Raw genomic sequence first — 14,875 nt, forward strand, 5'->3', positions numbered from 1 at the left:
AACATTTTTGCTCAGCCCTTGGCTGACAGATGAGAGGGCTGAATCTGAACAGGCTGTTCTTGGCAATGCTTCTCTTTCCACTCCTCCACTGCATGCTATCATCATTTCCACCTTACGTCTGATTTCCTCGTCATCGTTGAGGCACCAAATGTTGCCCCCATGGTTTCCCTTTGGCCTCACGTTGTGCCCCCCTCCAGCGTTGTCGCTTGGTGCCATTCAGCTTTGTGCCATGGTTCTGCTCGCTGCTCGGTGCAAAACCTGCACAGCAAGAGAAGCGAGTGGAAAAAAAGGGGGAAAAAAGAGAAAAGAAGAAGGGGAAGAAAGAGGAAAGAAAAAAGTGTTGTGCAGCAGAGGAACTTCCTGCAGATTGCATGTGAGATTTGGCGGCATCTGCTGGGCCTCCATAACAAAATGGAGTCTGCAGGAAGGATGATGCTTTCTTCAAGCAAAATCCCTTTGTTGTTGTTTTTTCGGGTCACCTATCTGATTTCTTGCACTCCATCGTATCAACAACAGAATGCATTTCCAAGTGTTACACGGCTTCATTTGTCCAGGTTAACCGGGTTAAAAAGAATGCATTTAAAGGCTCAGGGATCCTTCTGCATGCAGTGGCTCTGTTGGTCACACTGCCTGCTCTAAAACAAACGGATTTCTCATCCAAACAGCAATTCTTACTGATACAACCCTTGATTTTGCTTGGTTTGCAGGAAATAAAGCTCCCTCATGTCCCTTTTTATACCTACACTGGATAGCACAAAGCTCTGCCCTTGAATAAGCCAGCCAGCCTCTTGCTCAGCCATCATCTTCCAAATTTCCTGTCTTAATGGGAACTTGTGGAAGAGAAAAGAGCCCTTGGAAGGCTGCATGGCACATTCCAATAGATACCAATGCTTCTTTCACGGGCTAATGGTTCCAGCTAAAGTCCTTAGAGTGGTAATATTGTGCAATGCAACCTCACCCAACGGACATTTTTTCCTTCGCTCTTCAAACCCCACACAAGGCAATAATGAAAAATATCTTTCCTTCCTTTTTCCTGAGCGAGTCTGCTACAAAGAATGTCATCCAGCAGTGCTGGCCTGGGCCATGCAGGCTTTGTGCATCAACACGAAGTGAGAGCCGTGCTTTGTGCTGGAAAGCAGAAGGGCTCTGGCTGCTGAGATAAAAGCTGCACAAAGGGAAAGGACACAAACCTCTGTAGGTGTCGTCTGCAAGGCTGCCATTCAGCTTTATTTTAATTTGCTTAAAAATAAATCTCGCTTCTGTCCGTCAGCTGCTTCTGGATTTTAATCCAATCTATCTGCTCTGCATGAGAACTCGGGCTGCTTTCGTGTCTGCCTGATGGCAAGTGAGGAGTTGTTCAGCTAAGCCGGAAATCTGAGCCATGCTATGTGGGACTTTTTTGGGTGTTTTGTCAGGGATGGGTCGGAGGAGCGCAGCTGGTGTGTGACACACAGAGCTCAGGAATCCCAGAACCTGATCTGCTCTGAGCCAGCACCCCCCGTTTGTTACCATTACATGCAAGGATTTGCCCTACGAGTTCAGTCGTTATCACAGAATCACAGAATTGTAGGGGTTGGAAGGGACCTCCAGAGATCATCGAGTCCAACCCCCCTGCCAAAGCAGGTTCCCTACACAGGAACCCTGGGACCCTGCTTTTATGCAGGGCTGTGATAGCGATTCGTCTTTGCGTACCCTTCATCCCCACCTCCACCCTCAAAATTTATCCTTAAACTTCCAGGAAAACAATCCTGACATCGGTATAAAGAAGCAGTGACATATGAGCAGCGCAGGTGCTGAGGTGCCCTCTGGTCCTGTCCAAGCAAGAACGTCTGGTTGCGGTTGCTTTGCACTTTGGGTCTATTCTGCACCATTTCTTGGCAATAGAACTCCAGTTTCACAAATGTTCATTTCTGTACAGACTTGGTGTTTGCTAAATAGAATACCCTGTGCTCCCCCTCGAGGTGCGTGCTTGGGATATTCTTTTTCTGTGCTAAACAGGGGAGCAGAGGGAAAGGAAATCATCAAAATAATATCACAGCTATGATGTTCTTCTCAGAAACATCCTGACTGGAATTTCCCACATTTGCAAGTATTTCATGTCTCACCACACAGCCCAGACTAACCCAAACTCCAGCATTGTTTTTCGTCTCTGGAACTGCTGTTCCTTGATGCAGCTTTTAACTTTCCCACTTCCTGGGTAGTCACTTGATTATAGTTAAGTGTTGGTAACAGTTTCAAAATCTTTGGTGTCTTTCCTAATATTTGGCTCAGCGTTCCAGCAGCTTACAGACCCACTATTGCAGCAAGCATTTTTTGTCTTCTGGAGATGAGAGGCCATTTTGCATACTTCAGACTGCAGGATTTCTTCACTCTGGCACCAGGTGGCTGAAGCAAATGCCGACTGATGGGGGGTGGGCAGCTGACCCACTGCGGGCTGAGACCGTGGGCCCACTCAGCCCTGGCAATGAGCTCTGGTTCGTGGCGCAGTCAGTGCCCGTCCTCACCGCGTCCCATTTCCTGCTGCTGCTGCTGGAGCCGGCGCAGAGCCGGGCCTCAGATGTGGGATACGAAGCGGATGCGCTGGGAGTACGCCAGGTCTACCACGTAGAGCAGCAGGTTGACGTAGGTGAAGATGGCCACCACCAGCTGGCTGTCCCAGGGGCACCTGCCCTTGGCACAGGCGCTGGGGCGCTGCGGGGAGCCGTACTTGCTGTCAAAGCAGAACACGGGCCAGATGACGGCTGCGCTCACGTACAGCAGGACGGCCCCAAAAGTGTAGACGACCACAGAGCGCTCGAAGGGGAAACACAGCTGGGCGGTCTTACCTGTGACACTGAAGGCGACCACCACCACCGTGACCATAAAGCAGAAGCTGTAGACGGCCACGCACCACTGTGTGGCCACGTATTTGCTATACTGGCTGTCGTTCACCAGCGCCCCAAAGATGATGCAGGCCACAAAGGCTTGTACGATCTTCAGGAGCCCGGAGACGGTGGCCATGTAGCTGGTGACCTGTCCTGGTTTGGCCCTGGTCAAGAACACCTCCGCGCCGTACACAACAAACACGAGGCCGGCGAAGACGCTGGCCGCTATGCGGAAGTCTCTCACCTCGCAGGTGATGGGGTAGCAGCCGAGCTGCACGAAGTAGAGCGGGTAAATCACCGCCGCTGTGACCGACATGAGCGTGGCGAGCATGGCGAACGCAGCTGTGAAGTTTCCCCAGGAGATGCTCAGACAGCTGTGCAGGTGCGTGAACTCGCAGGTAAGGATAAAGACAGTGACAGCAAAGCAGAAGGTCCAGACAAACATGCAGAAAGTGCCATATGCTGCGCTGAATCCCCCCTGGTGGGCCACCAGGCTGAACGTGGTGCATCCGAACATCATCTGCAGCAAACGAACTATTCCCACCGGAGATGTCACAGCCGCGGTGTTCAGATACGGCCCTCCTGTGCTCTCCATCATCTTTCCAGTCCTGCAGATGATGCACTTAAAAAAAAAAAACCACCCAAACTTCCTTTCAGGCTTTTGCCCTTTGTCCTGAGTCACACCTGGCACCGGATCAGCGGACAGCAGCTCCAATTCCTGCCTCCCTCTGCCGGTATCCGTAGGTGCTGTGCTGACGCTGAGCGTGCGTCTCTGGCACGGAGTGCTGCTGCAGGGAGGTTGCTGCTGGCTCTGCCCACCGGCTGCGCTCTCGGGGTGCTGCGATCTGTTCCCGGCTCTGAATGCTGTCCCTTATTCTGTCCTTTCGCTGCCTGCTTTCCCTCACGATGGCTGAAAGGATCACGTTCTCCCCAGGGGCTGACATTTATTCCATTTTAGCTCTGCAGCTGTAGCTCTGCCGTGGCGCTTTCAGGAACCCAGGCATATAAATAGGGGCTATATTAATAGTGCTGGAACGAGTCCTGCCCCCCTCAACTGCCGTGAGCAGTGTTATTTAACACTGACACCATGAGCTCCATTGCGGCTCTGGGTCGCCCTTCTGCTCCTCTGGATGTGTGTCGGTCAGTGCTGCTCTACACGCAGCTCAAGAGCCCCAAGCACAGCCCTGGGGGGGGGGGGGGACGGGCCTGGATGCCCCACGGGCACTGGGAAAGCCTGCGATAGAAGCTGACTCATTTTGCTCCTTTTGATCTGGAGCAGCGATAGATTTGCATGCTGTGAAAGGCCCCGCTGTGCTGCGAGGGCTCAGACACCAATCCTCTCCATCTCCCTGTTTTACTAATGTGGGAACTGCTTATTCTTATCCCGAGCGCCAAATCCAAAATGCAACCGTTGACAAAAAAATGGCTTTGATATCCTTTGCTCTGCTTTGGAACACGGATTCCAATAGAAATGGTCAAACCCTTCAGTTTGATCACAGCTTTCCCCATCACCGTTTACGGCGTACATTTCCCCAGGCTTCTTCGCAGCTGAGAAGTCTCTTCATTTCGACTATAGAAGTTAAATAAGATGATTGTTGTGACTTCGGAATGCAAAAAACGCCACAGAAGGGATTCCTCATGCAGCCCTCGCGTGGCACCGGGCCACTGCCACGCTCCCACACCCAGGGTCATCCCCAACCTCAAATCCCACACCAGGCAGAGGTGGCAACAGAGAATTGCTGCTTCAAGCCAGTTTTATGATCTTGGTGTGCTGTCGGGATGGGGTCTGGGTTTGTGCAGGTGGGGCTGCCCCTGGTCCAGCCATGCTCTGTGTGTGAGGCTGGCGGGCATCCTGCTTGCACCCACACACTGCTGCTGTGACCTGGGGGTGGAATTGACACAGTTAACATCACAACAAACAGGAAATGCAGTCCAGGGGCTGAGGGGCTGCATGGGAGATTCGCTGTCATTGATCTCTGCTCCTCCTAACTCTGTGATGTTAATCCTCCTCCTCCAACAGGGCCTTTTCCAGGTGGTATAGGAGTCTAAAGGGGCTGTAAGATGGGGACAGACTCTTTAATGGGTCTGTTGGGTAGGACAGAGGAAATGGTTTCAGACTGAAAGATTTAGACTGGATATTAGGAAGAAATTTTAATACTACAGGCAGTGAGGCAGTGGCACAGGTTGCCATAGAGGCGGTGGTGCCCCATCCCTGCAGACAGCCAAGGGCAGGGATGGGCTGTGAGCACTGATGGAGCTGTGGGTGTCCCTGCTCAGGGCAGGGGTGGCACCACATGGCCTTTAGGGCCCCTTCCAGCTCCAGCCATCCTGTGATTCCATGGTTCATCGCTGAGTGCTGCTCCGTTCTGTGGCACATCCTGTAAGCTGAGGGCTGTTACAAGGTACAGCTATCATAGCATCACTCCATAAGTAGCGCTCTGTTGCACGCAAACACAGCTGAATTCACACCCATCATTTTTCTTCTTGAGTCACAACCAGAGCTCCTCCAGGCCCTTTCTCCCCACGCCTTCCCATCGAAGCATTTGGCTGCAGCTGCACCATGCTGGCTACGCTGAGTCTGGAACTGCAGCCATGCAGTGCACATACTTACATCCACTGTCAGCTTTTGATTTCTTAATTGCATTTTAATTTTAGCTCAATCACATGATCCTATTGGGGACAATTTTTCAGTGATGAGTTTCTAATAGAAAGCATCTCATCTAGTCATGAGATCTGAGTGTACAAACACATGGTATGGAATTCTTCCAGTCTCACCCCTCTTGCTGTTGGCTTCCATGTAGCAAATATCACTGGTGGTGAATTTAGAAGTGTCAGCTTCACAAAGGCTTGGGAAAATTATATTTATTGCACAAGTACAAGAAGAAATATAGAGCTGGAAATCACCCTCTGGGTTACAGATTCTGGTTACCAGATACTGCTGGCAACCACATCATATAATTTTTTCTAATAAATTAGCTAAATTCCCCCCTTAACAGTATTTCTGAGGGCTTCTGCTCTGTTATATCTTTCAAAATACTGTTGCAGAGCCACACTAAGCTAGAGATTGCTGACTTCCAGGGAATTTTTTCCTGTTTGCAAGAAAAAAAAGAGATGTCATACAACCCCTGTGAACATTCCTTGCCTTTTAGAAATTAGCCTTTGGATTCATGTTTTAGAAATACAGGCAACCAGCTCTGTGGAAAATATTGCAGAGTTGAACAGTGGCATTTATACATTTCCTGGCAGAAACATGGCTGGACACAGAGCAGGCACTTGCCATCAAAATGCATCAGCCTGTGTACAACCATTCGAGAGCAACTGACAGACGCAGCAGCTTCCCTCGATGCTCCCAAGAGAAGAACAAGTGCATGGCAGCAGTTCTGGCTGCTACTCAGCTACCAGAGCTCTGCACTGATCGACCCTAAGCAACTCCAGCCCTCAAAGGAATCCCGCTTTCTGCACGCTTTCAAACATTCCCTGTACTGAAGAAGCCTCTCAGTTTAGCGCCACGAAAAGTGTAGTCAGAACAATGTTACATCCGTTATTAAAGCATACACAATGTTAGTAATTCCTACGCAAATAATACGGAAACTGCACTGATAGCTTTCTGGCATTTCAGTTCTGCTGGGAGCACCGTTCATTTTCTCCTTAGCACTTCAGCTGAGCTGTGCATCAGGCTCCATCTCGCACAGCAGCACTGCTCCCCGGCACGGTGCTGCCTGTGCGTTTGCTGCAGAGCACAGAGTAAGGGAACGGCTGGGAGCTCGCAGGCAGCATTGCCTTTAAGCTGGGAAGCTCTCTCTTGAAAGAGCGTGGAATTTTTCTAACGTTAGGCCCTAAAGTTCTGTTGCTTATGCATTGTGCAACCATTACCACAGTGCAAGTGAAAGCAAAGGAGGTGTTAAGGACCTCAGCAGGAAGGATGGCAGTTGTGCTCTGCGCACAGGTTTGTCTGTGCTGACCCAGCACCGAGGGAAGCTTTTGCACAAGCTTCCTGCTCTGAGGAACGGCCTGGTGCTGCCTCCAGCTTCAGCCACGCTTCTGATCCCTCCCCTGCTCTCATCCCCATTTCAAAGAGGAAGGTGTGTTCACAAATGGAAATACGTCGTTTCTTGTCTTGTGCTTTTATGTTGGAAACACTTTGCCTTTCGAGACAGGCCCGCTTGAACCAAACCTTTCTTAACTGCTATAAAAACATATCTTAAAATGCAATGCCCTGGAATAGCTGATATATCACAATCCTCAAGCTGAAAATGCCGTGTAAGGATGCAAACAGCAGCTGCTGGGTGAAAATCTCCATCTTCATACACTACAATCTTCTTTAGAGAGAACGACAAAGCAAACTGCGAGGGGAACACCAGAGTCTCGTTATTATAAAATGACAACACCACTCTCAGCCCACCGCCAGGCACAGTGATCGTAAGGAAATCCCATCCAAATGAGCAGCATATACAACTTTACAAAGACATATGAATGGTTCTCTGGTCAGCTCTTATAAATAGCATTTTACATATTAAAATAAATATGTCCACATTGCCAAAGTAGCAAGAGGTTTCTTCGTTATTTTAAAAAAAATATGTTACAAAACAATATCATTTATATTTCTTGCTTAGTTTTAAAAAAGTAATAAAAAAGTCATTTTATAAAATAAGACAAAAGTAAGTTGATTACAAGAGTGTCCATCCCTAGCACGTGTCCTTGGTTTGTGCACTGCGATACATGATGAGATGCTGGCCTCCAGGAAGTCATGTAATCATTTCTTCACTTCTAGTTGGACAAAAGAAATCCAGTGCTTGCTTTTTTCACCACTTGTACGAGTCTATGATGTCAAATTCATGGCAAGGGAGAAAGTCCTAGATCTGGGGAAGGTTCTCATCGTGCTATGTTTATGGCTTCTCTACTCGCTGTGTCAGATTGCCTTGTGTAACACAGAAGAGGATGTGAATGGCCAAGACCGAGCCCTGGAGCTTGGAGGTAACACGTTCCAGTCAAACAGTGTGAGCAAGAAATTGCTTTTTTTTTTTTTTTTTTCTTAACACATCCAAAGTGTGCAAGAGTGTGGGAGCAAATGGGGGTGTGCAGGTTTCAGCCTGCATGGGGGTGAGCGTGCACCAGCCTGCATGAGCGTAAGGAAGATTAGAGAGTGTGGGAGAAGGGCTCCGAGTCTCCTCCTGATCTAATCTCTCTGCCCCTGGGAAGATCCCCTCCTAGTTACCACTGCTGAGCATCCCCAGGAGTTTACTGGGCTCCAGGCCCTGTTGCTGTGCCATCTTCTGCACGTCAAAACCCATGTGCATGAGGAACTGGATCACGTTCATCTCCTGCCCTGTGAACTGGTCCCTGATAGTGGGGCATGAGGGGTTGCAGTGGGGCCATGGACAGCTGTCAATCAGATGAATTGGGCAACCTTTCAGAGGGGCCTTCCCATTTTTGTTGCTCTCATGTAGGCTCCGATCCCAGCAGTGCAGGGCGCGGGGTAATGATGTCCCCTTCACCTGGATGTCCGTCCAATGGCTGAAAAGACAAACCGTACAGGTTGTGTCAGAGAGGTCAGGCTATCAGAACCATTATTTCCCCTGGTGTTCTCATGTTGACCTTTTACAGAAGCTGTAAAACCACTCACTTGCGTGTAATGATCTCATGAGACAAACAGGCAGGAGCAAAGCTAGCACTACAGGAGAAAACAGAAACACAGGTTAGGTCTTGGGAGGACAGTTAATTCCTGTTGAATAGAATCTTTGCAGCGAGGCAGAGGGTGGAATTTCTGCTGCCTTGACAAAATTGTTTGGAACAGCAATGACTATCGTGACATAAAACCTGGCTGGACTCTAAAGTACCCAGAAGAAAAGGGTTTCCATCCTGCATCTGCTGCAAGTTGCATACAGCAACTAAAGTACATTAATAGTTGATGAGACAACGGAAGAAGAACCATCTCAGTGTTTTATGATCAACACTTTCCAAAACAACCCCATGGGGTGGATGGCTGCGCAATGGCAAGGGGTCTCAGACCTCACTGTGGAGGTTGGTAAAAAACAAAACCAACCAGCACCAACATGTTCTTATCGATGACAAAGGACAGCTGGTATCTGTGAGCCTGGAAATTACTGTGTGCTTATTCAGAAATGAAAAAGTCAAGATTCTTAGCATAGACTAAGTATAGTTATCAATGTATGACACCAGTTTCTGCGGAGATCAGATAAATGCTACCAGAATACTGGATAAAGGGCTTTTCTTGGAAGTACACACGTCGCTTTTTCTCACTCAAAGACTTACGTCACATCCTTCAAGGTGTTTCTCAGCTCCCTGCCCAGATTCTGGATGTAGAGCCACTGCCCCTCCTGAACAGGCTGGCCAGTGAGGTGTACATTGTCCACAGTAAGCTGGGCCTCATCAAACAGCCACTGGACAACAAAGACCGGACCTGGGAAGACAAAAAGAAGAAGAAGAAAAAAAAAGGCAAAGATTGCTGTAGGTTATCTGCAGGGAAAAACCCAAAATCCGTTTTCTCTCTCTCCTCCAATACTTACATCGAAGAGTGGGGTAAATCTTATATCCAAAAAAACAATTCCATTCTTCTCCCTCTTTAAACTGCAGCTTACAGCGTTCAGGAACAATACCATTCCAATACCTGGAAGACAAAGCAACAACAGAATGAATGTCATAGTAACATCTTAACAGTGATCTTTCCATATGCTGGTCTATTTCTGTTCTGGTTAAAGTGCCAACTTACTAGAAGCAAAGCTCTTTCTTGGCTACACTGTACAGTCAATGCATTTTAGAGCAGCTAACTGCACATCTTCTTTCACGTGTCTGCATTTTAAATATAATATCCCTGAAGAGACCACTGATGGTATAGAATAAATACTCTTCAGGTGTCAGAACGCAGGAAGACCAAGAGGGAGAACAAAAAAGCACACTTCAGAGCACATGACTGTACCTTATTCCTCTTCTGATGGCTTCTGTTGGAGCACACGTGATGGTATCGATGCAGTCAGTTCTGCGGTACTGCTTGTTATCCAGGAACCATCCAGAGTCTGCTAAGCCACGCACCTGGATCCCTTGGTACCCCATCTCCTCCAGCTGCTCTGCCACACGATCCACGTTCAGCAGCACTCCTGTTCCTCCAGCACTGCAACAGCAATTTTAGTGCTGCAGTGACGATGCAGGCACAGCTACGGCACGGCTGCTAGCAGACATCTCACAGCAGCCACGCTCTAAACAACTTCATTTCTCCACTGGACAACCCCGTGGAGAACAGGAGTAGGGCTTGCTGCTGAGAACTCTTCCCAAAGAGCCTTCTGCTGTGGAAGCCCTGCAGACACATACCTGCTCCCTGCCAGCAGCAGCACTTTCGCAGTGCTAAGACCTTTTCCCACGAGCTCCTTGATGACCTCCTGGATGATCAGCGCTCCCATGAAGGCGTATTCGTCTGAAACAGAGACCTCAGTGTCAGCAGAGCTGTTTCCTGCCCAGGGTAAGACCTTCACTTCTCCACAAATGCAAAAGAACGTTACAGAAGGATCACAGATCTGAACACTGGCCTGTTCCCTCCACCCGCACGTTCCCCCAGCGTTAAACTTTTCTGAAAGAAGTGAATAAGCAGTGAACAGAAAGGTAACACCAGAAGGCCTTCCTACACGGCGCTCAGGAACTGGTGAGCTAAGAGAAGGAAAACGAGAGCAAAGCAGACTGCTTCTGTCGGTATTACTTCTTGTAATATCTTAACTCAGTGAGCACTGAGAGCCACACAAGGTGAAACAGATCACTCGTGCGAAATTGAGCTCGATCTGGAGAGGACTCCTCCAGGCAGATGCTGAGTTCTGGCATCATCAAAAGGACAGCAAAGCGGGCACGTATGCAAAGCAGTGATTCTATTTGCAAAGAATTCTGCAGATAGCCTTAGTGTGACACACAACAGCTCCTTTCCAAGGACAGATATCTCCCCGAGACAAGTTCGAAGTTAAGTTCACTTGCCTCTCACATCAGCAAAGCCAAAGTCACATGCAACAAACCATGGTTCCTCAGCTGCACCGTTTAATTTGCTGTGTGCTGGAAGCCGGGGAGTCATCCAAAAGGAATTCAGTTCCTCTAATCCTTGCCTACTGCATCAGTAACATCTCCGCAAGCAGTGGCTCTGAACTATGTCAAAACAGACTGCGCTAAAGAGATCAGGATGTTTTATCTGGAAGTAGCTCGATATTCTTTCCTGCCCTTCAGTGAGAAAAGCCTGTTCCCCATTCGTGCATTTCACAGAAATCTGGCCATAGCCTTCAAAGTGCAACGTCTGCGGCAGCAACAGCCTGTCAGCAACACTCACTTTTCTCAGACTTGGAAGAGGCACCGCTCCAAACATCACTTGAGCAATACGGGATGAATCTGAAAAAGAGTTGTGTGAGTGCTGCGTTCCTGCGGGGTGAGGATGGGGTCACACGGCTGAAGAAAATTGAACCCTGGGGAGGGGAGAAGGGAACGGCTTCTCATCCACACAGCCCCCAGCCACACCTTCCTGCACACCCATGGGACACTTAGGCCCATTTCCTCCTAACACTGGTGGCTTTACTGAGATAAATCAACAAAGAACGTGCCTTCTGTTGATCTAACTGAAGCGCTATGCCAGCTGGGCAGGGCAGAGGGCTGTGAAGCTGCCCTCAGCTCCCACTGACACAGTGGTGCCTGCACTGTGAAACTGTGCTTCAGTTCTGTCACACCTAACTGAGAAGACATTCAGCCGTGCAACGCTGAGTCTGGAATGATTTTACCTTCCCAATTTGTCTACAGCTTGCAGGATGCACGTTCACATCCCTCTGCTTTTCCCTCCTACACTGACATGTATAAATGGAACTTTCTCATTTCTCCTCTTTGAACTAAAGAAGTGATTCCATGTTCCCCTCGAGCTGGCAGACATACAACACGCCACCAGCCAGCCACGGGATTTGCCACTTCATCTATTTGAGAAGGCTCTCAGCTACCCCAAGTCCTCCTCCATCATCCCACAGCTGCTTGCAGAGCAGACTTGGAGTTTTCCAGTCCAGGCCGGCACAATTTCAGTTAGATGTGTATGGCATCTAATGAGGAAATGGGCAATTTCCTCATGTGCCTGTTAGCCTCAACCTGTCCCTGCAGCATTCTTGCTACCCCAAAGCAGGAGTTGCTGTGACAGCAGAACCCATCTCCCCGAGCGCTCTCTCCTTACACCATGTTGGCGTTCCACCAGTGAGGGTTCTCCTCCGGCTGTGACGACAGGATCCCCGTTCCTGCAGATGGACACAAAGAGGGAACATTCAGTGACACTGTGAGCTACAGGACGTGGTTTGTGTTAGGGCTGGAGCCTGCCTAGAGAGCTCCATCCATACAGCTCCTGCAGCACAGAAAGGCCCCGTGGCACAGAGTAAGCACTTCCCCAGACACCCAATGCCCTCAGGTGAGCGACAGCACATGCACCTGCAAATGGGAGCAGTCGAGGGATGCGATGAGGATGGACTGAGTGCAGCGAGAATGAAGGGAGGCTGGCAATGCTCTGCCAGCCCCAAAGCCCCGCAGCTTCGGGTATCAGTTCAGCTTATGTGTGACATCAAAAAAGCCAAAGGTGCTTTTACGTGCACTGATACACACGGCACTATGACGGGCGCTGCGACCGAGCGGGGAAGGGGTGGATTGAGAGAAGCACAAACGCGCTTCAAAACAAATGACCAAACCAAGCTTTAGAAGATCCCGGCGGCTCTGGGATGCATTTACAATAAAGAGGGGGACGCGGACCGGAGATCCGTGAGCAGCGCTGCCCACAGCCGTAAGGCAGCTCGCCCACGTGCCCGCCCGCGCCTCCAGGCGGTGCCTCCCGCGGGAAGGAGCAGCCCCGGCGCCGGGCGACGCTCACCCACTCTGGTCGCCGGCCACTCCTTGGAGCTCATCAGCCTCCGCATGGTGTCGTAGCGCGTGTCGCAGTTCTCCCTGTTGAAGCAGTACCAGCCCCCTGCGGGGCACCGCGGGTCACGCCGCGCCGCCCCCGCGCGCAGGCGCGGGCTGCCCGGAGCCGAGGGCAGGCGGCCAGCGCGGGGCCGCCCCGAGCCGCGCCCGGGCGAGGCGGCGCCGGAGGCTCACCTTCCAGGAACAGCAGCCACCGCCGACTGCCCTTCGACTCTTTGAGGTAGTAGCTGCGGACAAACAAACAGGAGGCGGCGCGGCCTTAGCGGGAGCTGCGCCCGACCGCAGCGCTTTGATGCCCGCCCCGCCGGAGCGTCGGCGCTACGCAAAATATTTGCTCAGCGCCGAGGAGAGGCGGCGGGAGCGGAGCCGCGGCGCGGGGCGCGCCAAGACGCTGCGGGCGCGGCCGCCCGGGAGGCGCTGCACCTGTCGCTGCCGGGCCGAGCGCGGCCGCGAGGTGGCGCCACAGCCCTCGGGGCCGCGCCGGGGCCGGGCGGCGGGGAGCGCTCTCCGGGCCGGGGGCTGCGGGGCACCGCGGGACGGCGGCGGGGGCGGCGCGGCGCGGGGACTCACCCGGCCGGGCTGCCGTCGTTGCAGGTGACCGAGGCGTTGTGCAGGAGGTGCAGGCGCAGGTCGTGCGGCAGCGCCTGGGCCGAGCAGGGGTACAGCGACTGCGCCAGGCTCTTGACCTGCGCCATGAAGCTGTCCATGTTGCCCTCCACGGCGGTGAAGTCCAGCGGGAAGCTCTCGGCCGGCGCCGCCGCCGCCGCCGCGGCCGCCGCCTCGCCGCGCTCGCGGGCCGCCGGGCCCCGCCGCCGCCAGCCCTTCCTGCCCTCGCCGCCGGGTCCGGCGTGCAGCAACCCCAGCAGCAGCAGGAGGTGCACGGCCGCCGTGCCCATCGCCGCCCGCCGCCACCCGCCCCGCGCCGCGGCGGCCGCCAGCCCCCGGTGCCGGGCGACGCCGCCCGCGCTCCGCCGCGCCCCGCCGAGCCGTCCGTGGGGCCGGGGGTCGGCGGCGGGCGGCGAGGGCAGCGCCGACGGCGCGGGCTCGGCGGGGCGGCTGCCGGCGCAGGAGCCCGCCGCCCGCTCCCAGGCGGCGAGCATGACAGAGGGGCACGGAGTGCGCGGGGAGCGCGCCGGGGGCGCCGCCAGCCCGGGCGCCGCGTGGGGCAGCAGCCGGCCAGCCCCCGCCCTGCCCTGCCCTCCGCCCCCTCGGAGCGAGGCGGAGGGAGCGGGGGGTCTGCGCCGCGCCCGCCGCACCGGCACGGCGAGCCGCCGCGGCTCCGCAGGGCCGTCCCCCGCGCCGCGCCGCCATCGCCGCCCCTCGGGCCGGCGCCGGGACCGCGGACGGCGGCGCCTCCGGACCTCCTCGCCCGCGGGGCGGCCCTTCGGGCAGGGCCGGGTGCGGGGGCCGGGCCGCTCGGAGGCCCCGACGGCGCAGCGAGGCCCCGCACGTGCCGGCCCCGGCCGTGGCGCCCCCGGCCCGCGCCCCCCGGCCCCCCGCGACCCGGCGGCGGCTCCGCCCCGGCCCCGCGATGTGGTTCTTCCCGCCCCCCGCCCGCGGGAGGAGCCGTCCCCGAGCCGCCCGCGTTCCCGCATCCGCCGCGGCCGCTCCCGGTGCCGGCCCGAGCGGAGCCCGGTCCCGACCTGCGGAGCGCTGGAAGAGCGGGAGGCGGTCGTTTCTCTCGAGAGAACGGCGCTCCGCTCCGTGTGTGCGGCCGGAGCGGGCGGCTGCAAGCCGGGGAACAAAGAGGAGCGGAGGGGCCCGGATCTGCTCGGAGGGGACGTTGGGGGGTTGCCCGCAGGATGCGGGGATCGCTCCATCCCCGCCTTCCCGCCTCGAGACTCCGCAGGACTTTTCCTGCCGCTCCCCGCAGTTACCTGGATGGGGTGGGGGATCTGCCGGCTGCTCTCCCTGGCGTTATAGTCTATAGTGTTGTGACATTTAAAAAAAAAATCTGGTCAGAAGGCAATGTTAAGTATCTGTTAGCGGGCTGCCTGTCAACCATAAGAGCAAGGCATGTCCCAAAAATGTAATTATCTCAAAATTCAGCGTTACAAACCACGGACATGCAGAGAAAATGCTGCGCT

The 14,875-nt window shown here is 53.5% G+C and overlaps 2 protein-coding genes across 2 annotated transcripts; both read right to left on the bottom strand.

The window, feature by feature from the left end:
* Positions 1-2,553: 2,553 nt before the first annotated feature.
* MYADML2 (myeloid associated differentiation marker like 2) lies at positions 2,554-3,462 on the bottom strand (the record flags this gene model as incomplete). Its single annotated transcript, XM_079544352.1, has 1 exon — positions 2,554-3,462. One exon carries the CDS (start codon positions 3,460-3,462, stop codon positions 2,554-2,556), a length of 909 nt encoding a protein of 302 aa, XP_079400478.1.
* Positions 3,463-7,931: 4,469 nt separating this feature from the next.
* NOTUM (notum, palmitoleoyl-protein carboxylesterase) lies at positions 7,932-13,888 on the bottom strand (the record flags this gene model as incomplete). Its single annotated transcript, XM_079544445.1, has 11 exons — positions 7,932-8,378; positions 8,488-8,535; positions 9,138-9,285; positions 9,392-9,492; positions 9,802-9,993; positions 10,191-10,293; positions 11,182-11,240; positions 12,058-12,118; positions 12,739-12,834; positions 12,963-13,015; positions 13,359-13,888. The coding sequence occupies 11 exons, from the start codon at positions 13,886-13,888 to the stop codon at positions 8,072-8,074; spliced, it is 1,698 nt and encodes a 565-aa protein (XP_079400571.1). The 3' UTR covers positions 7,932-8,071.
* Between the last annotated feature and the right edge of the window lie 987 nt (positions 13,889-14,875).

Source organism: Tetrao urogallus (genome assembly GCF_951394365.1).
Source record: "Tetrao urogallus genome assembly, chromosome: 18".
NCBI classification, from domain to species: Eukaryota; Metazoa; Chordata; class Aves; order Galliformes; family Phasianidae; genus Tetrao; species Tetrao urogallus.